The sequence below is a fragment of the Bos indicus genome, chromosome 21 (assembly GCF_029378745.1).
Source record: "Bos indicus isolate NIAB-ARS_2022 breed Sahiwal x Tharparkar chromosome 21, NIAB-ARS_B.indTharparkar_mat_pri_1.0, whole genome shotgun sequence".
NCBI lineage: Eukaryota > Metazoa > Chordata > Mammalia > Artiodactyla > Bovidae > Bos > Bos indicus.
The window spans coordinates 24,412,889-24,435,952 of record NC_091780.1 but is presented as its reverse complement, the minus strand read 5'-3'; the positions used below and the strand labels follow the sequence as shown (position 1 = coordinate 24,435,952).

At 41.2% G+C, this 23,064-nt stretch overlaps 1 protein-coding gene across 6 annotated transcripts in view; it reads left to right on the top strand.

Annotated features, from left to right (window-relative positions):
• ADAMTSL3 (ADAMTS like 3) overlaps window positions 1-22,706 on the top strand; it is a 380,959-nt gene extending 358,253 nt beyond the window's left edge. For 4 of the 6 annotated variants that reach the window (XM_070775206.1, XM_070775209.1, XM_070775205.1 and 1 more), the window contains 2 exons: window positions 19,519-19,733; window positions 20,694-22,706. In XM_070775206.1, coding sequence (XP_070631307.1) covers window positions 19,519-19,733; window positions 20,694-20,800 — 322 coding nt within the window. In that variant the 3' untranslated portion in view covers window positions 20,801-22,706. Of the gene's footprint in view, window positions 1-19,518; window positions 19,751-20,693 lie in introns of all 6 variants that reach the window. The other 2 variants (XM_070775210.1, XM_070775207.1) reach the window with 2 other exon arrangements.
• The last annotated feature ends 358 nt before the right edge of the window (window positions 22,707-23,064 follow it).

The window sequence follows — 23,064 nt, the reverse complement described above, 5'->3', positions numbered from 1 at the left end:
TCTGCTCCCTGAGATCACTCCGAGACATAGATGCCTTCCTTCTGGCGGCTCCACCACCCTAGAGGAACGTGCTGCAGCCAGAGGAAGTGAGGAGAGAGCTGAGAGGGCCACCAGTGGAATCTGGAGTTCTGCCACCCTCCTCTTGGTGTAACTTTGAACTTTCTGAGCTCCTGATCTTCAGATTGGGGTATTACTGTCCGTGTCAAATTATGGTTGGGAAGTTGTTTTTTAATTGAAGTGTAGTTGATTGACACAAGTGTGTGTTAATTTCTGCTCTACAGCCAAGTGATTTAGTTATACATATTTACATCTTCTTTTTTAATATTCTTCTCCATTATAGTTTATCGTAGGATATTGAATGTAGTTCTGTGCTACACATTAGGAATTTGTTTATCCATCCTATATATAGAAGCTTACGTCTGCTAATATCAGCCTCCCACTCAGTCCCTCCCTAACCCCCCTCCCTTGGCAACCACCAGTCTGTTCTGTCAGTGATTCTGTTTCTGCTTCATAGGTAGGTTCATTTGTGTCATTGCTTAGATCCCACTCATAAGTGATACCACATGGTATTTGTCTTTCTTTTCTGATTTCACTGAGTATGATAATGTCTAGTTGCATCCATGTATTCCATCCTTTTTGTGGCCGAGTAGTATTCCAAATGTATGTCTACTGCATTCATCCATTCCTCTGCTGATGGACACGGGTTGTTTCCATGTCTGGCTGTGTGAATAGTGATGCTATGAACATCGGGGTGCTTGTGTCCTTTTTATTTTTAGTTTGTCCAGTGTATACCCCGGAGTGGGATTGCTGGATCATATGGTAACTCTTGTCAGTTTTCTGAGGAACCTCCATACTGTTTTCCACAGTGGCTGCACCAACGTACATTCCCACTAGCAGGGCAGGGGCTTCCCTTTTCCCCACACCCTCTCTAGCATTTGTTTTAAGACTCTTTAATGATGTTCATTCTGACTGGTGTGAGGTAGTTCCTCACTGTAATTTTGATTTGCATTTCTCTAGTAATTAGGGATGTTGAGTACCTTTTCCTGTGTTTATTGGCCATCTGTATTTCTTTTTTGGAGAAATGTCTATTTAGGTCTTCTACCTATTTTTGGATAGGTTTTTTTATGTTGTTGTTGAGTTGTATGAGTTCTTTGTACATCTTGGAAGTTAAGCCCTTACTGGTTGCATTGTTTGCAAATATTTTCTCCCATTCTGTAGATTGTCTTGTGTCTGGGAGGTTTTGATTAACTGGTTTAGTGTGAAGCACTTAGCAGCCTGAGTCATAGCAAATGCCCACTCTGTGGCTCTTCCTTCCTCCTCTACATCGTGAGTTACTGGGGAAAATGAGATGACCCTGACCATTGGCTCAGTTTCCATTTTGAGCCTTCACTAAGTTTTGTCAATGTAGTGTCAGCTGCATTTCCTATTCCCAACACAATTCCAGCCAGAACCCTTCTCCTCGAATGGAAAATGTTCAGAACAGCCACCCTGATTCTCAACAGAAAACCTAGTTTCCAATTTTGTTCAGAAGATAGAGCCCACACACTGATTGATATGTATCATTCCAGATGTTTTACTATGCATGCTCAAAGATATATTTATTTTACAAACACACGAGGTTTGTGCTTTCTTTATAATAAACAAGACATATTTTGTATGAAACTTGTTTTTTTTCCTACTTATCAATATGTTATTGACTTTTCCCCCATCTGAGTACATAAGGGTCACTTCATTCTTTTGAATTGTTGTATTTACTATTACCTCATTCTTGTCCATTGCTGATGGACATTTAATTGTTTCCATTTTTGGCTATTGCAAACATGCTACAGTAAACATCCTGGAATATATATCTTTATGCATAAAGGGTAATACTCTTACAGGATAGATTTTAGATATGGACTTAAATCGACAGACATGCTCATCTGGATACTGCTAAATTACCACCAAACTGTCTCTACCAACAATATATGAGAGTCCCCCTTTTTACCAACTTTATATAGATTTCCAACGTTTTAAAAATTTTGCCAATCTGATGGATGAAAATTTATATCTTAATGTAATTTGTACTTTTCTGTTTTGTATGACTTTTGGCTCTTTGTGTTTTTTCTCTAACCGATCCACTTCTTTCCTTCTTTACCACCAATCTGTTTGGCCAAGCCATCCTACTAATCTCCCTCTATCCACCCATGATCCTTCTAACCCAGGCTCCATACTGCAGCCACAGTAATCGATTCCAAAATGCAAATCTGATCCTACCATCACCACACCCATCTCCCTGCTAGATTAACAACACTTTAGAGGCTTCACTTGCTCTTAGGACAAAGGTTGACCAAAATTGACTATGTGGCCTATAAAATATTGCACAGTCAAGTCCCACCTCCCTACACAGCCTCATCCGGGACCTCACTCTGTCTCACTCTTTGTGTTCCAGTCACACTGTCCTTTCAGTTCCTTGAGTATGCCATTCACTTTCCAACTACTTTTTGGCAGCCAAAACAGGAAGCAAAAAACTATTCATGATAATAGAGAGGACAACAAGGCATGGAAAGGTCTACCAAGAGGGTATCCGATTAAGTAGGGTTTTGGAGAAAGAGATATGCAAAAGAACTTAAAAGGGAGACATTTTTAAAAGAAATAATAGAAGAAAAATTCCTTGACCCAAGGAGGGAAAAAAAAGAGTCAAATTGCCTTTTATTTTCTCTATTGTTTCTGCTTCATCCAAGGTTGGCCATTCAGCTTTAATCCTAGTGCTTTTCTTTCATGCTGTTACTTTTCCTCAAATATCTGGTGGTTTATGGAAGCAAGACTAGGTTAGTTTAGAGAGCTTCTGTGGGTCGGTTTCTTTTGAAGTTTACTGGCCTCACTGTCCCCCACAGACCTCTTCTGCTGAGTGGGTGGGCTCGCTGAAGGTAGGTGAGGCATTAAATCTCACTTTACAATGCAGTGGGTAGGCGGGAGACACCCACTTGCCATAGTAGGGCCTCAGTAGATATTAGAGGGTGTTTAATCTGGTAGACTGCAGTCCATGGGGTCCCTAAGAGTCAGACATGACTGAGTGACTTCACTTTCACTTTTCACTTTCATGTATTGGAGAGGGAAATGGCAACCCACTCCAGTGTTCTTGCCTGGAAAATCCCAGGGACGGGGGAGCCTGGTGGGCTACTATCTATGGGGTCGCACAGAGTCGGACACGACTGAAGTGACTTAGCAGCAGCAGCAATAGGGAGTAACGTTATTTGTGGCCATGGGTAGAGAATCAGTGGTGAGTGGGGTGTCTACTAGCCTCTTTTATTGACTCTGGGAAGAGTTTGGGAGGTGTGGCTTCCATTGTGGAAAAAGTTTTAAAGGGAGTGAGAATTATCAGGGTAGAACTAGCTCACATATAGGAAGACAACACGGGGATCTGAGGAAATGCTTGAGGACTGAGAGAGTTTGTTCCCCAGAGCAGTAATTCCTAACCTCAGCCACAAGTCAGAATTCCCTGGGAAGTTTCTTTAAAATAAAGATTCTTGGGCTCTCATTGGGACTTAATGAATTAGAATCTTTGGAAGGGAATGGAAGCTGGCAATCTACATCTCTTTTGTCTTTTTTTTTTTTTTTTTTAATTCTTTCTGAATCTACATCTTTTTTAAGCTGCCCACATACTTCTGATAATAAGGCAGATTTGAAATCTGTTGCCCTATAGAATCAGTAAGTTCCATCTGGCTGATGATGAAAGGGGTTATTTGAGGCAGGAGCAGAGCTGGACTGAAGAGGAATGAGAAATTGAGAAAGACTAGAAACAGGGTTACTTTGTGATTTCTGCTGCCATTTCTACTTTCATGTTTTACATAGAAAAACATATGAGCTCCACTTGTGTGCTCATTGTTGGTATACAGACTATGAGCCCCCAGCTCGGGCATCACCATCTGCAGTCCCATCCCTGGCCATGAGGAAGTGATGCTCTCTGTTGGAGCAATCTTGCATTCTTTTACTGAGTTCTCAAGTGACCAGGCTCTTGGGTTTCAGCATCTTCACTGGTGTCCAGCTCCATGTTCCTGTATCATCTTGTATATTTAGGAAGCTGAATAGTTTCTTCTGACTTCCCACTGACCCTATCTTCTATTGAAGCAGAAAAAGTAGCTGTATTAAGGTCCTGTGGGCTGGAAACAACAAAAGTCAACTTGGAATGGTTTATACAAAGATAGTGGGAGAGTTCTTAAGATAGGACAGCCATTCTTAGATACAACAATTTGGTATCTTTTAAAATGTATTCTCTGAATATTCTTGGAATGTTGGTTCAACTCTTTTTAGTAGAAACTTTGGTCTATCTCTGTCCTGTTGTCTAAAGGAACCCAACTTTTGGCCCCATAAGTTTCATCCCCACTGGGGAAAATAAAAACCCTCCAGTTAACAGGAAACCCTTATCCCTCTTCCTCTTATAAATCTTATAATCAGTTTGATGTGACAATATTGCTTAAGGAAACCCTTTGATGGAGTCTTCCCCCTACCTGCTAATCAAAGTATTGCTTCCAACTATGTGTAATACTCTTGCAATTTAGCAGGCACACACACTCTGTTTGAGAAGTTCAGGTTATCAGAATTTTCTCCGTCTTATCGTATTTCCAGTGGTGTTTCTCACTCCTTATAGATTATGTGCTTGGATAAGCAGGCTTTTATAGGAACACAAAAACATTCCAATCCAAAGGGATGATTCTGTGAAACCTCAGGAGGGACTATTACTACGAAATGAATAGTCATTAGGGTTGTTTCTCTTCTCATCTCTGCAGAATGTTATTTTTTCTATTTCCCTGGCCCTTATGGCAGAGTACGGCCACTGCTACTCCAGCCTTCATGTTTATATGTCTTGCTCCAGCAACTTCCAAATTCCTGGGAGAAAGACAGTGACAACTAGCTCAGGTTAGGGCCCTCTTCCAGTCATCTTTGGGGATGGGGAGATAGTCTCATGTGATACAAATACATTAGTTCCAGGAGCTCTGCCCTAGAGAACAACAGATATCCCAAAATGGGTCCTCTGAGGTGGCTCACTCTCTAGGGTAAATATCTTTTCAGTAATCAGAGGGCATTCAGCAGGCACATGAAAAGATGCTGAACATCACTAATCCTCAGAGAAATGTATATCAAACCCACTATGAGACATCACCTCACACCTGTCAGAAGGTCTATTGTCAAAAAGACACCAAATAATAAATGTTGGTGAGGATGAGAAAAAAAGGACCCCTTGTACACTATTAGTGGGGTTGTAAATTAGCACAGCCACTATGGAGAACAATATGGAGATTCCTTAAAAACAACTGCCAGATGATCCAGAAATTCCAGCGCTGAGTATAAACCTGAAGAAAATGAAAACACTAATTCAAAAAGATGATGTGCTACTGTATCACACAGGGAACTCTGCTCAGTGTTATGTGGCAGCCTGGATTGGAGAGAAGTTTGGGGTGAATGGATATACGTGTATGTATGGCTGAGTCCCTTTACTGTTCACCTGAAACCATCACAACATTGTTAATTGACTATACTCCAATAAAAAATTCAAAATTTAAAGAAAAAATATATGCACCCCAATTTTCATAGCAGCATTATTTGTAATAGCCAGGATGTGGAAACAACCTAAGTAGCTATCAACAAATGAATGAATAAAGAGAAGTTGTGGTGTGTGTTTGTGTGTGTATATGAATGGTATAAAATGAAATGGTATTCTACCATAAAAAAAGAAATTTTGCCATTTGCAACATCTTGGATAGACCTGGAGTGTACGTATGCTTAGTAAAGCAAGTCAGACAGAGAAAGAGAGATACCATATGATATCACTTATATGTGGAATCTAAGAAATGAAACACATGAATGTCTAAAACAGAAACAGTCTCATAGACACAGAAACAAGCTAGTGGTTACCAAACAGGGAAAGAGGTGAAGGAAGGGCAAGATAGGAGTAGGAGGTTTAAGAGGTGTCAGCTACTAGGTATAAAATAAACAAGATATGAGAGTGTGATATACAGCACAGGGTATATGCTGTGCTGTGCTGTGCTTAGTCACTCAGTTGTGTCCAACTCTGCAACCCTATGGACTGTAGCCCACCAGACTCCTCTGTCCATGGGATTCTCCAGGCAAGAATACTGAAGTGAGTTGCAATTCCCTTCTCCAGGGGATCTTCCCAACCCAGGGCTCAAACCCAGGTCTCCTGCTTTGCAGGCAGATTCTTTACTATGTGAATCACCAGGGAAGCCCTTGTTGTACATTTGAAACTGACATAATATTGCAAATCACTGATACTTCATTTAAAAAAATTAAGTACCTACTATGTAGGGTAGTTGTGAAGAATAAATGGGTCAGTCTGTGGGAAAGTATTTGGAAAGTTCTCTGGCACATGGTTATACACATAAATATACACACACAGTGGACCCTTTCTGACAACAACAAAGGCAGAGGTCCATTAACTTTCTGATCTGCTTTAAAGGGCAAAGCAACTAAAGGCAGATCCTTCTTCCCAAAAGGTCTCACTACCAAAGTGGAATCATATATGTCTTCTTCTCGAGAGCAGACCCATAGCTTTGGTAAGTGTTCCCTGGGGTCCATGGTGCCCACAGAGCGAGCGCTGCTGTCAGCACAAGAGGAGCAGGTGGCCTCCCAGACTGTGACATTCCCCGAGGGCAGCAAGAAGCCACCGGCCCAGCTAAGAAGTGAGCTGGTCCAGCGTCCGAGTGATGGTGTGTCCTCAGTGGAAGCGCAGGCACTTCCCATAATGGGCACGAGGGCTCACCTACAGGTTCATACTCATACCAGAATATATTTCAAGTCCTTATACAGACAGAACTTAGTTTGTTAACAAATGTATCACTGTCCTCTTCCTCACCTGAACCGACTGCTCCAACTCCTCCAGAGAGTGGGGTTTTTTCCCCCCCAAAGTCATTTTTTTTATTTATATTTTTATTGAAGGATAATTGCTTTACAGAATTTTGTTATTTTCTGTCAAACGTCAACATGAATCAGCCATAAATATACATATATCCCCTCCCTTTTGAACCTCCCTCCCATCTCCTGCCTTATCTCATCCCTCTAGGTTGATACAGAGCCCCTGTTTGAGTTTCCTGAGCCATAAGGCAAATTCCTCTTGGCTATCTATTTTACATATGGTAATGTAAGTTTCCATGTTACTCTCTCCATACGTCTCACCCTCTCCTTCCCTTTCCCCATGTCCATAAGTCTGTTCTCTGTCTGTTTCTGCATTGCTGCCCTGTAAATAAGTTCTTCAGTACCATTTTTCTAGATTCCGTATATATGCATTAGAATATGATATTTACCTTTCTCTTTCTGACTTACTTCACTCTGTATTATAGGTTCTAGATTCATCCACCTCATCAGAACTGACTCAAATGCATTCTTTTTATGGCTGAGTAATATTCCATTGTGTATATGCACCAGAACTTCTTTCTCCATTCTTCTGTTGATGGACATCTAGGTTGCTTCCGTGTTCTAGCTATTGTAAATAGTGCTGCAATGAACAATGGGATACATGTGTCTTTTTCAATTTTGGTTTCCTCAGGGAATATGCCAAGAAGTGGGATTGCTGGGTCATATGGTAGTTTTATTCCTAGTTTTTTAAGGAATCTCCATACTGTCTTCCATAGTGGCTGTATCAATTTACATTCCCACCAACAGTGCAAGAAGGTTCCCTTTTCTCCACACCCTCTTCAGCATTTATTGTTTGCAGACTTTTTGATAGTGGCCATTCTGACTGATGAGAAGTGATGTCTCATTGTAGCTTTGCTTTGCATTTCTCTAATAATGAGCGATGTTGAGCATCTTTTCATGTGTTTGTTAGCCATATGTATGTCTTCTTTGGAGAAATGTCTTGTTTAGGTGTTTTCCCCACTTTTTGATTGGATTGTTTGTTTTTCTGGCATTGAGTGTATGAGCTGCTTGTATATTTTGGAAATTAATCCTTTGTCAGTTGTTTCATTTGCTATTATTTTCTCCCATTCTGAGGGATGTCTTTTCACCTTGCTTATAGTTTCCTTTGCTATGCAAAAGCTTTTAAGTTTAATCAGGTTCCACTTGTTTACTTTTGTTTTTATTTTTGTTACTCTAGGAGGTGGGTCATAGAGGATGTTGCTTTGATTTATGTCATTGAGTGTTCTGCCTATGTTTCCCTCTAAGCGTTTTATAGTTTCTGGCCTTATATGTAGGTCTTTAATCCATTTTGAGTTTATCTTGTGTATGGTGTTAAGAATTGTTCTAATTTCATTATTTTACATGTAGCTGTCCAGTTTTCCCAGCACCATTTATTGAAGAGGCTGTCTTTGCCCCATTGTATATTCTTGCCTCCTTTGTCAAAAATAAGGTACCCATAGGTGCATGGGTTTCTTTCTGCGCTTTCTATCTTGTTCCATTGGTCTATAATTCTGTTTTTGTGCCAGTACCATACTGTCTTGATGACTGTAGCTTTGTAGTATAATCTGAAGTCAAAAAGGTTGATTCCTCCAGCTCAATTCTTCTTTCTCAAGACTGCTTTGGCTATTTAGGGTCCTGTGTGTTTCCATATGAACTGTGAAATTTTTTGTTCTAGTTCTGTGAAAATTGCCATTGGTAATTTGATAGGGATCACATTGAATCTGTAGATTGTATTTGGTAGTATAGTCATTTTCACAATATTGATCCTTACTACCCAAGAACATGGAATATCTCTCCATCTATTTATGTCATCTTTTATTTCTTTCATTGGTGTCTTATAATTTTCTGTGTACATTTCTTTTGTCTCCTTAGGTAAGTTTATTCCTAGATATTTTATTTTTTTTGTTGCAATGGTGAATGTGATTGATTCCTTAATTTCTCTTTCTGATTCTTCATTGTTAGTGTATAGAAATGCAAGTGATTTCTGTGTGTTGATTTTGTATCCTGCAATTTTGCTAAATTCACTGATTAGCTCTAATAATTTTCTGATACTATCTTTAGAGTTTTCTATGTACAGTGTCATGTCACCTGCAAACATTGAGAGCTTTACTTCTTCTTTTCTAATCTAGATTCGTTTTATTTCTTTTTCTTCTCTGATTTCTGTAGCTAGGACTTCCAGAACTATGTTGAATAATAGTAGTGAAAGTGGACATCCTTGTCTTGCTCCTAATGTCAGGGGAAATGCTTTCAGGTTTTCACTATTGAGAATAATGTTTGCTGTAGGCTTATCATATATGGCCTTTACTATGTTAAGGTAAGTTCCTTCTATGCCCATTTTTTGAAGAGTTTTAGTCATAAATTGGTGCTGAATTTGGTCAAAGGCTTTTTTCTGCATCTATTGAGATGATATGGTTTTTATCTTTCAATTTGTAATATGGTGTATCACATTGATTGATCTGCTTATATTGAAGAATCCTTCCATTACTGGAATAAAACTAACTTGATCATGGTGCATGAGCTTTTTGACGTATTGCTGAATTCTGTTTGCTAAAATTTTGTTGAGGATTTTTGCATCTATGATCATCAGTGATATTGGCCTGTAGTTTTCTTTTTTTCTGTTGTCTTTGTCTGGGTTTGGTATCAGGGTGATGGTGGCCTCATAGAAAGAGTTTGGAAGTGTTCCTTCCTCTGCAATTTTTTGAAAGAGTTTTAGACAGTTAGGCATTATCTCTTCTCTAATCCAACAACACATTAAAAAGATCATACACCATGACCAAGTGGGCTTTATCCCAGGGATGCAAGGATTCTTCAATATCTGCAAATCAATCAATGTAATACACCACATTAAGAAATTGAAAAATAAAAGCCATATGATTATCTCAATAGATGTAGAGAAAGCCTTTGACAAAATTCAACATCCATTTATGATAAAAACTTTCCGGAAAGCAGGAATAGAAGGAACATACCTCAACATAATAAATGCTATATATGAAAACCCACAGCAAACATTATCCTCAATTGTGAAAAATTGAAAGCATTTCCCCTAAAGTCAGAAACAAGACAAAGATGCCCGGTTTCACCACTACTATTCAACATAGTTTTGGAAGTTTTGGCCACAGCAATCAGAGCAGAAAAAGAAATAAAAGGAATCCAAATTGGAAAAGAAGAAGTAAAACTCTCACTGTTTGCAGATGACATGATCCTTTACATAGAAAACCCTAAAGACTCCACCAGAAAATTACTAGAGCTAATCAATGAATATAGTAAAGTTGCAGGACATAAAATCAACACACAGAAACCCCTTGCATTCCTATACACTAATAATGAGAAAATAGAAAGAGAAATTAAGGAAACAATTCCATTCACCACTGCAACGAAAATAACAAAATACTTAGGAATATATCTACCTAAAGAAACTAAAGACCTATATACAGAAAACTATAAAACTCTGGTGAAAGAAATCAGAGAGGACACTAATAGATGGAGAAATGTACCATATTCATGAATCAGAAGAATAAATATAGTGAAAATGAGTATACTACCCAAAGCAATCTATAGATTCAATGCAATCCCTATCAAGCTACCAATGGTATTCTTCACAGAGCTGGAACAAATAATTTCACAATTTGTATGGAAATACAAAAAACCTCAAATAGCCCAAGCAATCTTGAGAAAGAAGAATGGAACTGGAGGAATCAACCTGCCTGACTTCAGGCTCTACTACAAAGCCACAGTCATCAAGACAGTATGGTACTAGCACAAGACAGAAATATAGATCAATGGAACAAAACAGAAAGCCCAGAGATAAATCCACACACCTATGGACACCTTATCTTTGACAAAGGAGGCAAGAATATACAATGGAGAAAAGACAATCTCTTTAACAAGTGGTGCTGGGAAAACTGGGCAACCACTTGTAAAAGAATGAAACTAGAACACTTTCTAACACCATACACAAAAATAAACTCAAAATGGATTAAAGATCTAAACATAAGACCAGAAACTATAAAACTCCTAGAGGAGAACATAGGCAAAACACTCTCCGACATAAATCACAGCAGGATCCTCTATGACCCACCTCCCAGAATATTGGAAATAAAAGCAAAAATAAATAGGACCTAATTAAACTTAAAAGCTTCTGCACAACAAAGGAAACTATAAGCAAGGTGAAAAGACAGCCTTCAGAATGGGAGAAAATAATAGCAAATGAAGCAACTGACAAACAACTAATCTCAAAAATATACAAGCAACTCCTGCAGCTCAGTTCCAGAAAAATAAATGACCCAATCAAAAAATGGGCCAAAGAACTAAATAGACAATTCTCCAATGAAGACATACAGATGGCTAACAAACACATGAAAAGATGCTCAACATCACTCATTATCAGAGAAATGCAAATCAAAACCACAATGAGGTACCATTTCACGCCAGTCAGAGTGGCTGCGATCCAAAAGTCTACAAGCAATAAATGCTGGAGAGGGTGTAGAGAAAAGGGAACCCTCTTACACTGTTGGTGGGAATGCAAACTAGTACAGCCACTATGGGGAACAGTGTGGAGATTCCTTAAAAAACTACCATATGACCCAGCAATCCCAGTGCTGGGCATACACACCGAGGAAACCAGAATTGAAAGAGACATGTGTACCCCAATGTTCATTATAGCACTGTTTATAATAGCCAGGACATGGAAGCAACCTAGATGTCCATCAGCAGATGAATGGATAAGAAAGCACTGGTACATATACACAATGGAGTATTACTCAGCCATTAAAAAGAATACATTTGAATCAGTTCTAATGAGATGGATGAAACTGGAGCCTATTATACAGACTGAAGTAAGCCAGAAAGAAAAACACCAATACAGTATACTAATGCATACATATGGAATTTAGAAAGATGGTAACGATAATCCTGTATACGAGACAGCAAAAGAGATGTATAGAACAGTCTTTTGGACTCTGTGGGAGAGGGAGGGGGTGGGATGGTTTGGGAGAATGGCATTGAAACATGTATAAGATCATATATGAAACAAATCGCCAGCCCAAGTTTGATGCATGATACTGGCTGCTTGGGGCTGGTGCACAGGGACGACCCAGAGGGATGGTATGGGGAGGGAGGAGGGAGGGGGGTTCGGGATGGGGAATGCGTGTATACCTGTGGCGGATTCATGTTGATGTACAGCAAAACCAATACAATATTGTAAAGTAATTAACCTCCAATTAAAATAAATTTATATTTAAAAAAAATAAAAAATAAAAGAACTCCAAGGGAAAAAAAAATAATAAATGTTTGATAGAATTCTCCTGTGAATCTATCTGGTCCTGGACTTTTGTTTTTTGGGAGGTTTTTGATCATATCTTCAATTTCAGTGCTTGTAATTGGGTTGTTCATAATTTTTGTTTCTTCCTGGTTCAGTCTTAGAAGATTGAACTTTTCTAAGAATCTGTCCATTTCTTCCAGGTTATCTATTTTATTGCCATATAGTTGTTCATAATAGTCTCTTATAATCCTTTGTATTTTTGCATTGTCTGTTGTAACCTCTCCTTTTTCATTTCTAGTTTTGTTGATTTGATTCTCCTCTCTTTTTTCTTGATGAATCTGGGTAAAGGCTTGTCAATTTTATCTTCTCAAAGAACCATCTTTTAGTTTTATTAATCTTTACTATTGTTTCTTTTATTTCTTTTTCATTTATTTCTGCTCAGATCTTTATGATTTCTTTCCTTCTACTAATTTTGGGGGTTTTTTGTTCTTCTTTTTCCAGTTGTTTTAGGTGTAAGTTTAGGTTGTCTATTCGATGTTTCTCTTGTTTCTTGAGGTAGGATTTTATTGGTATAAACTTCCCTCTTAGAACTACTTTTGCTGTATCCCATAGGTTTTGAGTTGTCATGTTTTCATTGTCATTTGTTTCTAGAAATTTTTTGATTTCCCTTTTGATTTCGTCAGTAACCTGTTGGGTTTTTAGAAACGTGTTGTTTAATCTCCATGTGTTTGTGTTTCTTACAAAATGTTTTCTTGTAATTGATATCTAGTCTCATAGCATTGTGGTTGGAGAAGATGCTTGATACAATTTCAGTTTTCTTAAATTTACTGAGGTTTGATTTGTGACCCAAAACGTGTCTATCCTGGAGAATATTCCATGTGCACTTGAGAGGAAGGTGTATCCTTCTGCATTTGGATGGAATGTCTGAAGATATCAATGAGATCCATCTCATCTAATGTATCATTTAAGACTTGTGTTTCCTTATTAATTTTCTGTTTTGATGATCTATCCTTTGGTGTGAATGGGGTGTTAAAGTTTCCTACTATTATTATGTTACTGTCAATTTCTTCTTTTGTGTCCGTTAGTGTTTGTCTTATGTACTGAGGTGCTCCTATGTTGGGTGCATAGATATTTACAATTGTTACATCTTCCTCTTGGATTGATCCCTTGATCATTATGTAGTGTCCTTCCTTATCTCTTGTAATCTTCTTTATTTTAAGGTCTATTTTGTCCAATATGAAGATTGCTACTCCAGCTTTCTTGTGCTTGCCATTTGCATGGAATATATTTTTCCATCCTCTCACTTTCAGTCTATATGTGTCTTTAGGTCTGAAGTTTCTTGTAGACAGCATATATATGGGTCTTGTTTTTGTATCCATTCAGCCGGTCTGTGTCTTTTGGTTGGAGCATTTAATCTGTTTACGTTTAAAGTAATTATTGATATATATGTTCCCATTGCCATTTTCTTAATTGTTTGGGGTTGATTTTGTAGATCTTTTTTCTTCTCTTGTATTTCTTGACTATATAAGCCCCTTTAACGTTTGTTGTAAAGATGGTTTGGTGGTACTGAATTCTCTTAACTTTTGCTTGTCTGAAAAGCATTTTATTTCTCCATTAATTTTGAATGAGATCCTTGTCAGGTACAGTAATCTTGGCTGTAGATTTTTTCCGTTCAGTACTTTAAATATATCCTGCCATTCCCTTCTGGCCTGCAGAGTTTCTGCTGAAAGATCAGCTGTTAAGTGTATGGCGTTTCCCTTGTATGTTACTTGTTGCTTCTCCCTTGCTGCTTTTAATATTCTTTCTTTGTGTTTAGTCTTTGTTAGTTTGATTAGTATGTGTCTAGGCGTGTTTCTCCTTGGGTTTATCCTGTATGGGACTCTTTGTGCCTCTTGGACTTGATTGACTATTTCCTTTTCCATTTTGGGGAAGTTTTCAACTATAATCTCTTCAAAAATCTTCTTATACCCTTTCTTTTTCTCTTCTTCTTCTGGGACCCCTATAATTCTAATGGTGTGTTTGATATTGTCCCAGAGGTCTCTGAAACTATCCTCAGTTCTTTTCATTTTTACTTTATTCTGCTCTTCAGAAGTTATTTCCACCATTTTATCTTCTAGCTCACTGATTCGTTCTGCTTCAGAAATCTATTGATTCCGTCTAGAGTATTTTTAATTTCAGTAATTGTGTTGTTTGTCTCTGTATGTTTATTCTTTAATTCTTCTAGATCTTTGTTAATTGATTCTTGCATTTTCTCCATTCTACTTTCAAGGTTTTTGATCATCTTTACTATCATTATTTTTAAATTATTTTTCAGGTAGTTTACCTATTTCATCTTCATTTATTTGGACTTCTGTGTTTCTAGTTTGTTCCTTCATTTATGTAGTATTTCTCTGCCTTTTCATTATTTTTTTAACTTATTATGTTTGAGGCCTCCTTTTCCCACGCTTCAAAGTTGAATTGTTTCTTCCTTTTTGTGTCTGCCCTCCTAAGGTGGGTCCAGTGGTTTGTGTAAGCTTCCTATAGGGTGAGATTTGTGCTGAGTTATTTGTTTGTTTTTCCTCTGATGGGCAAGGCAAGCAAGTGAGGTGGTAATCCTGTCTGCTGATGACTGGATTTGTATTTTTGTTTTGTTTGTTGTTTAGATGAGGTGAACAACCTCATCTGGTGGTTGGGTGATGCCAGGTCTTGTATTCAAATGGTTTCCTTTGTGTGAGTTCTCACCGTTTGATACCCCCTAGGTTTAGTTCTCTGGTAGTCTAGAGTCTTGGAGTTAGTGCTCCCACTCCAAAGGCTCAGGGCTTGATCTCTGGTCAGGAATGAAGATTCCACAAGTGGTTTGTTATGGCATTAAGTGAAATTAAAACAAATATCCAAAAATGAGAAACCAAAGATGTATCCCGGACAAACTGCAGTTACAAAATCAGGCAAATAATAATTAAAATAATGGAATATACACATATACATATACACCCATGACCAAAATCAAAACCATCCAACAGAAATAAAGTACAATAGATTGATCTGGCAAACAAAGGAAACCAAAATTTATATCTACAAGTTAAGAACAAAACTAACTAAAGCACAAACTGGAAAACTAAACTAAAGCAAGGTGCCAACTGGAGAATAAAGCAATGAAAATAAAGCTAACAAAATGTTGAGAGGAAAGGAAAGAAAGAAAAGAAAGAATAGATTTGCAAAGTTAAATAGAGGTAGATGTAGAAGATTTATATACATTAAAGATTAACTGCAAGGGGCAAAGAACAGTAGGAAAAGCAAATGAATAAATGTAGAAAAATAATAATAGGTTTAAAAAATTAAAATTAAAAAGAGAGAAAAGACACAAAAGAAAAAAAAAAAAAAAAAAAGGGAAAGCTCCACAGAACTGCAAAAGCCCAACATAGAGGCAGAGGTTTATAACAGCTATAAAATATGTGACTGAGAAAAAAAAAAACCCTCGAAAGCTTAATTAGATTTCATAGTGCCAATAAAATCGACAACTACAACAGAGGGGGGGGAAATGAAAAGAGAAAAAATCCAAAAGAATTGACAGAACAAGTCAAAACATGAGTTTTTCTTGAGTCCCTGCTGTCAGAGTCCTTTCCCGCACTGGGAGTCACAGTCCGCCTCACCTCCCTAGGATGCCTTCCAACATTGTGCCGATCTCTGGACCTGCTGTGAGGGCAGCTCAGATTCTAATCTGGTCCTTCTCCTATGTGTTCTTGCCTCCAGTGTCCACAGCTGTCAAAACTAGTGCGTTTTCTTTTGTAGGAGCTCTCAGTGATCTTTTATATATTCCATAGACACAGAATCTGCCTAGTTGATTGTGTGGATTTAATCTGCAACTTGTACAGCTGGTGGGAAGGCTTTGAGTCTTCTTCCTTAGCCACACTGCCCCTGGGTTTCAATGGTAGTTTTATTGCCACCTCTGCATGTGGGTCGTCCACTGGGGTTTGCTCCTGAGGCTGCTGTGGAGGACTTGGGTCTGCCCCAGTGAGGGCCAGAGGTGTGGAGGTGGTGCAGCTGCTTGGGTTGCAGGGGTTCTGACAGCACCAGGTACTCAAGGGAGTTGGCAGCTAGGGCAGCAGGAAATATAGTGCTCTAGAAGGGTATTGCAACCAGTATTGGCCAGTAAGCTCTAGATTCTTGCCTGGAGAACCCCGCCTCCCTGACAGAGTAGCCTGGCAGGCCACAGTTCACAGAGTCGCAAAGAGTTGGACACGACCGAAGCGATCCTGTGTGCATAGACACAAGAGTTTTTCTGCCTGTGGCAGCTCTGTCCCAGTGAGAGTTGAGCGTGAAGGTGGTGCAGCAACTTGGCTTGTGGGGACCCTGGTGGTGCCAGGTGTGCAGGGACATGGACTGCCTCTGCCACAGGAGATATGGCCCTATCAGAATCTTTTTTCAAGCCTCTTGTAGCTGGCAATCAGAAGGGCTCTTTGGCCAGTCTTTCTCTGTGCTCTGTTTGTTCAGGCACTTAGATGGCTCCCTTGCCCGGGGTGCTTCTCTGTTGTTCAACAGGTCAGGCACATAGAGGAACCCCCCTAGCTGGGGTCCTACTGTGTAGATTGGCACACCAGACACTTAAAGGGGCACCCTGGCTGGGGTCCTACACTGTAGTTCAGCGTGTCAGGCATTTGACAGGCCAGTCTCTCTATTATTCAGCTGCTGATGCTGGTGTGTGGGGAGAGAGAGGCTATGGTGATGGTTCCATCCTCTGCGCATGACTCAGCAGTATTGCCTTGCTTCCATGGCTGCCTGGCTTTCCTCCACAGCCATTTCCCGCCACAATCTCCTCCCTCACCTCCCCTCACTCCATGTCTCCACAATCAACAGCAGCCCTCGCCCTGGGATTGCTCCACAATCCCTAAACTCCAGCTTCCAGCCTCTGCGTCTTCTAGGGGACCTGCATCCCTGTCTGGGGTATGTATGGCTGTGGCAAGGACTGTCTGATTCTCATTCCATTTAGGCTGCCACAGATCAGCTATTTCACTCACAACCTTAAACGTTTCTCCTCTGACTCAAACAGTTGCCCCGATATGGGGCTGGGACCCCTGCCCCCTGCTTCATTTCCCCCACCTGCTAAGGGCAGGTAAGGGCAGGTCCAGTCTTACTAACTGTAAGGTCCGGAGTTAGAGTAGGCGAGGTTCAGAAAAAGAACGAGACTGGCACTCTACGGGAACAGATCAGCTTTAATGAGGCCAGAAGGGGCAGCAGTCAGATTAGCGAGCTGCTGCCACTCCAGTACTCTTGCCTGGAAAATCCCATGGATGGAGGAGCCTGGTAGGCTGCAGTCCATGAGGTCGCTAAGAGTCGGACATGACTGAGCGACTTCACTTTCACTTTTCACTTTCATGCCTTGGAGAAGGAAATGGCAACCCACTCCAGTGTTCTTGCCTGGAGAATCCCAGGGACAGAGGAACCTGGTAGGAGGCCGTCTGTGGGGTCGCACAGAGTTGGACACGACTGAAGCGACTTAGCAGCAGCAGCATAGAACTTGTGGAGAAGGAGTTGGCAACCCACTCCAGTATTCTTGCCTAGAGAATCCCAGCGACAGAGGAGCCTGGTGGGCTGCCGTCTGTGGGGTCGCACAGAGTCAGACACGACTGAAGCGACTTAGCATGCATGAATGCACTTATCTAAGAAAAGAGTAAGTATATATAGGCATGTATGTAGAAAGCTACTGTCTTAAGGGGGCCTGTTCTTCTCCAAGGTTGCTGGGAGTAGTTATCTCTTAAACAGCTGGGGCAAGGAGTTCTGGAGATCGGCCAGAGGCTGGGCCAGCTTGGAGCTGGGTGTAATCAACCTAATGTCTATTTTTCATTTGGGTAAGAGAGTTCTTTGTTTTGCCTAGAATGGTGGGGAGGACCTGGAGGGGAGTTTTAACTCCAGGCTACCTTGAGCCATGCAACTTTCCTTCACTAACACTCCAGTTTTTTCCCCCTAGTTTCTTCATCTTACTGAGTTTTGCATGGTTCTAAAATTTGTATGCAGGCCAGGAAGCAACAGTTAAAACTGGACATGAAACAACAGACTGGTTCCAAATAGGAAAAGGAGTACATCAAGGCTGTATATTGTCACCCTGTTTATTTAACTTATATGCAGAATTTAACTTATCATGCGAAATGCTGGGCTGGAAGAAGTACAAGCTGGAATCAAGATTGCCGGGAGAAATATCAATAACCTCAGATATGCAGATGACACCACCCTTATGGCAGAAAGTGAAGAGGAACTAAAAAGCCTCTTGATGAAGGTGAAAGAGGAGAGTGAAAAAGTTGGCTTAAAACTCAACATTCAGAAAACAAAGATCATGGCATCTGGTCCCATCAGTTCATGGGAAATAGATGGGGAAACAGTGGAAACAGTGTCAGACTTTATTTTTTTGGGCTCCAAAATCACTGCAAATGGTGACTGCAGCCATGAAATTAAAAGACACTTACTCCTCAGAAGAAAAGTTATGAACAACCTAGATAGCATATTGAAAAGCAGAGACATTACTTTGCTAACAAAGGTTCGTCTAGTCAAGGCTATGGTTTTTCCAGTGGTCATGTATTGATATGAGAGTTGGACTGTGAAGAAGGCTGAGTGCCGAAGAATTGATGCTTTTGAACTGTGGTGTTGGAGAAGACTCTTGAGAGTCCCTTGGACTGCAAGGAGATCCAACCAGTCCATTCTGCAGGAGATCAGCCCTGGGATTTCTTTGGAAGGAATGATGCTAAAGCTGAAACTCCAGTACTTTGGCCACCTCATGTGAAGAGTTGACTCATTGGAAAAGACTCTGATGCTGGGAGGGATTGGGGGCAGGAGGAGAAGGGGATGACAGAGGATGAGATGGCTGGATGGCATCACTGACTCGATGGACGTGAGTCTGAGTGAACTCCGGGAGATGGTGATGGACAGGGAGGCCTGGCGTGCTACAATTCATGGGGTCTCAAAGAGTCGGACACGCCTGAGCGACTGAACTGAACTCAACTGATATATTCTTTTCCTCTTGTCAGGTACTCCTGTCCACTCTCAGCTGGTGTTCTGAAGGCACTTTTGTGTCTGAAGGTGTATTCCTGATGTATCCATGGAGATGTACTCCATGCCCACCTATTCCTCTGCCATTTTGTTCTCTCTGGAGAGTGGTCTTTTGGGGCGCAGGCCTTGAGTGGGTGTTGGAGGCTCACGGAAACATGTGCTTTGATTGCCTTCATTAAGGTCCGGATTCCTCCACCTCTTTGCTTAGTCCGCCAGGAACAGTGCCAGTCAGTGAATAAGGTCCTAACTGTCAGACCTTTCATACACTGAAAAGATGGTACAGTGAAAGAGTTGATCCCAGGCTTCTCCCATTTTCCATTGTTTTGTTTGTTTGTTTGTTTTCATCACAGACCCATCGTTCAGAAGAACTGCTTGCTGGGAGCTTGTGATGCATGTTGGCGTGCAGGCCCTTGGAAGCCCTGCACCACAGCCTGTGGCCGAGGCTTCCAGTCTCGGAAAGTTGACTGTGTCCACCCAGGGAGCTGCAAGCCGGTGACTAAGACACGCTGTGCACCCGGGAAGAAACCCGCTTCCTGGCAGCACTGCCTGGGGCCTTCCTGTGACAGTACGTACCCCTCACAGGTATCACAGCTGCCCCCAAACCTCGTCCTAACCTGACCTCAGGGAGCCAGGCTTGTCAGGGTGTCGTCCACAGGGCCATTCTGAACGGGTGTGGGATCTTGGGATGTTGGGGGAGTAGCTGCTTTGATGTGGGTGTGGCTCGGTGTTCTTTAGAGAAAAACCAGTTGAGGGAGTAGGGTGGCCACACCGATCACCTCTCCACAGAATCCCTCCTGCCTGGAGACTCAGCCCCTCTGCCAGGGCTTCCCTGGATGGGGTTGGGCAGGCATGCCAGTGTCCTGAAGTTCTATGTGAAATAGAATCATGTACGTATTTTTCTAGAAAGCAGGTCCATAGCTTTCCCAGGGTCCATGATGCCCCCAAAGCTAGTGAGAGGAGCAGGTGGCCTGAGGAATCTGAAGTCCCCACAGGGCAGCGAGAAGCCACCTGGCCCAGCTAAGAAGTGGGTCCAGGGCCCTTTTTTAAAAAAATGTTATTTATCTCTTATTTTTGGCTGCACTGGGTCTTCGTTGCTGCACAGGCTTTTTCTCTGTAGCTGTGATGAGTTGGACCTACTCTCCAGTTGCAGTGCACAGACTTCTCATTGAAATATCTTCTCTGGTTTTGGAGCATGGGCTCTAGGGTATGGGGGCTCAGTGGTTGTCACTCCCAGTCACTAGAGCATAGGCCCATGTGGTTCACAGGCTTAGTTACCCCATGGCATGTGGGATCTTCCCGGACCAGGGATTGAACCCTGTATCTCCTGCATTGTCAGGCAGATTCTCATCCACTGAGCCACCAGGGAAGCCCTCAGGGCACTTCTGACTCTAGTGCAGAGCAATGACCCTAACCCAAGCCTAGTTACTTTGCTTCACTCTGATCTCGGTTTCTACTTTTCATAAAACTCTAGGTCTCTAATGAGCTCCATGTTAAATGGATATGTATATATATATTTTTTTTTCAGGAGACTGCACAGACACAACTCACTACTGTACGTTTGTAAAGCATCTTCATTTGTGTTCGCTAGACCGCTACAAACGAAGGTGCTGTCAGTCGTGTCAAGAAGGATAAAACTTTGTGGGGGTCATTATGCTGCTGTGAAGGTAAAACAAAAATGTAAAAACTCTTTTTTCCCCCATGTAGCTTGATCCAAAACATGTGTAATACTTCTCTAAAAGTCTCTCGATTCTACGATCAAACCAAAGTCGATGCAAAATCACCACTGTTAACATTGGATGCTGTCATGTCCCCATGACTGGTTTTTAATTCCAACTCTTTTAAGTGATATATTCCAGGACTAACATAAAATCCCGTAAGTAGCAGGCACGCCTTTGCACTTGGGACCTCGGGAGACCCCCAAGGTCACCAGTGCACTGTCACTGGCTGCCTCTTCCTGTTGTTTGTAGACAAGCACAGAGTGGGACATCCTGAAGACTTGGCAAACACAGCAGCTGGTGGCTTCTCTCAGTTCTAGGGTTGCAACAGGTTGATAAGGCATCTACGTTTTAGAAGCTCTGGCCACTAGTCGTTAAGATGTTGGCTCTGATGGCATTTCTATGGATTATAACGTGTCATCTGTGAGAGAGAGTCACTCTGGACAGGCTTGTAACCCTGACTGACCCAGAGGTCCTGGGGGGAATGGCACCTTGTCCTCGCTCTTAAGAGAACCTGTGGAAGGAAACACAGAGTAAACGTGGCTGCCGTTTCACAACTGTGGAAGGAAATGTGTGAGCGAATGAGGGATCTTAGAATTCAAAGGAGAGGGGAAGTCCACCTTGTCTACTGATTTTGAAGTATATTCAAAGCGTCCTTTTAAGAGCTGTGAATGAGACTTTTCTAAGCACTATTCTCTTGCACACAAACAGAAAATCAAAGTCTTATAAGACCTAATTTATGCAGAAAGTAATATTCCTAAGGATTTTTATTTTGGAAAAACTGTAAGAAAGTAATGTAACTACGAAACATGATAGCTGACCAGAGTCATTTATAGTAAATAACTGTTTTAGTTTGAACTGATTTTTCGGTGAATCCAAAGTGAATTAGGGTTGAGCTGTAATGTACAGTTAGGATGAGGGGTTAGAGTTGGGGTTTGGTGAGTAAGTTTAGGGTTGGTTTTAGTTTCAGGGTTGGGTTAGTTGAGAGTGGAAGTTAAGTTGGGGTTGAGGCTGGAGTTGACTTTATGGATTAGGGTTAGGTCAGAGTTGGTGTGGGTTTGGGTTTGGGGTCAGTGATGGTGTCAGGGTGAAGATGAAGTTTGGAGTGAATGTTATATGTTCTAAAGCTGGGGCTCTTTCCTTCCATCTTACCAGTTACGGCATTAGTTGGCACCCAGCCCCAAATAAGTGGTCATACCTCTTTCTTTGGGGTTACAGCTGCCTGCAGCCTGTGGCAGCAGAGTCTGCTGAGGCAGGTGTGCTGGCCCTAGTCCCTGGTCACACGTAAGTGAACAGTGGGCTCTGGCTTTGGGTGTGTCTAGACAAGCGTGCTGAGTCCCTGCCGTATCCTGAGCACTGCAGCTCTTGTCGTCACTGCAGCCTCACTGACACCAGGATGAGAGCTACTATACTGGAGGGTGTGGCAGTGGGAGTGGGTACAGGGAGGTGACGAGGACACGCCAGCCCCTGAGTTGTTCATCACCAATCACACTTGATGGCTGGAGGTTTTGAGTTAAAAGAGAGAGCATTTGTACAATACTCTTTGTATATATTTTTATATGACTTATAGGTGCAATATTTTATTTTGTACAGTATGTAATAAAGATATGGGACATATATTTTTCTTAGCAACAAAATTTCCTATTAAATTTCTTCATCTTTGTAGTTAAAGTGACTATTTTTCATGTGCTGGTGTACCATTTGTCTTTGATATCATTCAAATGACATTGCTGTGTACTGTATTTTACTACTGTTTCTATCACATAAGAGTTCTGTCATGATTCTGACTAGTAATTCAAAAATAAATGTACTTTGATTATTCAGTGGCATGGCCTGGGGTAATGTCACCTTGGCGGCATTTCTGTGGGTCCAGGTGGGCTGGACCCTGGTGGGCTCAGTGCTCTGGGCTGAACTTGGGAGCGTGGGTTACAGGACTCAGAAAAGAACACACAGAGATCCACTCTCACTCCCTTGTCCTGGACGCTTACTTCCTGTGAATCACAGCTGAGAGAATGTCAAGGGGGGAAAGAAGCTCCAAGTGTGCGACCTGGAGCAGGAATGGAGGTGGGTGGTAGGTGGTAAAGCAGCAGCACAGAACTAACACCCATTTGGTTTTGGTGAGTAACCGCTCCCAATACCATCCAGCTCTTATACAGTTGATGGGTTTGAACTGCTTGGGTC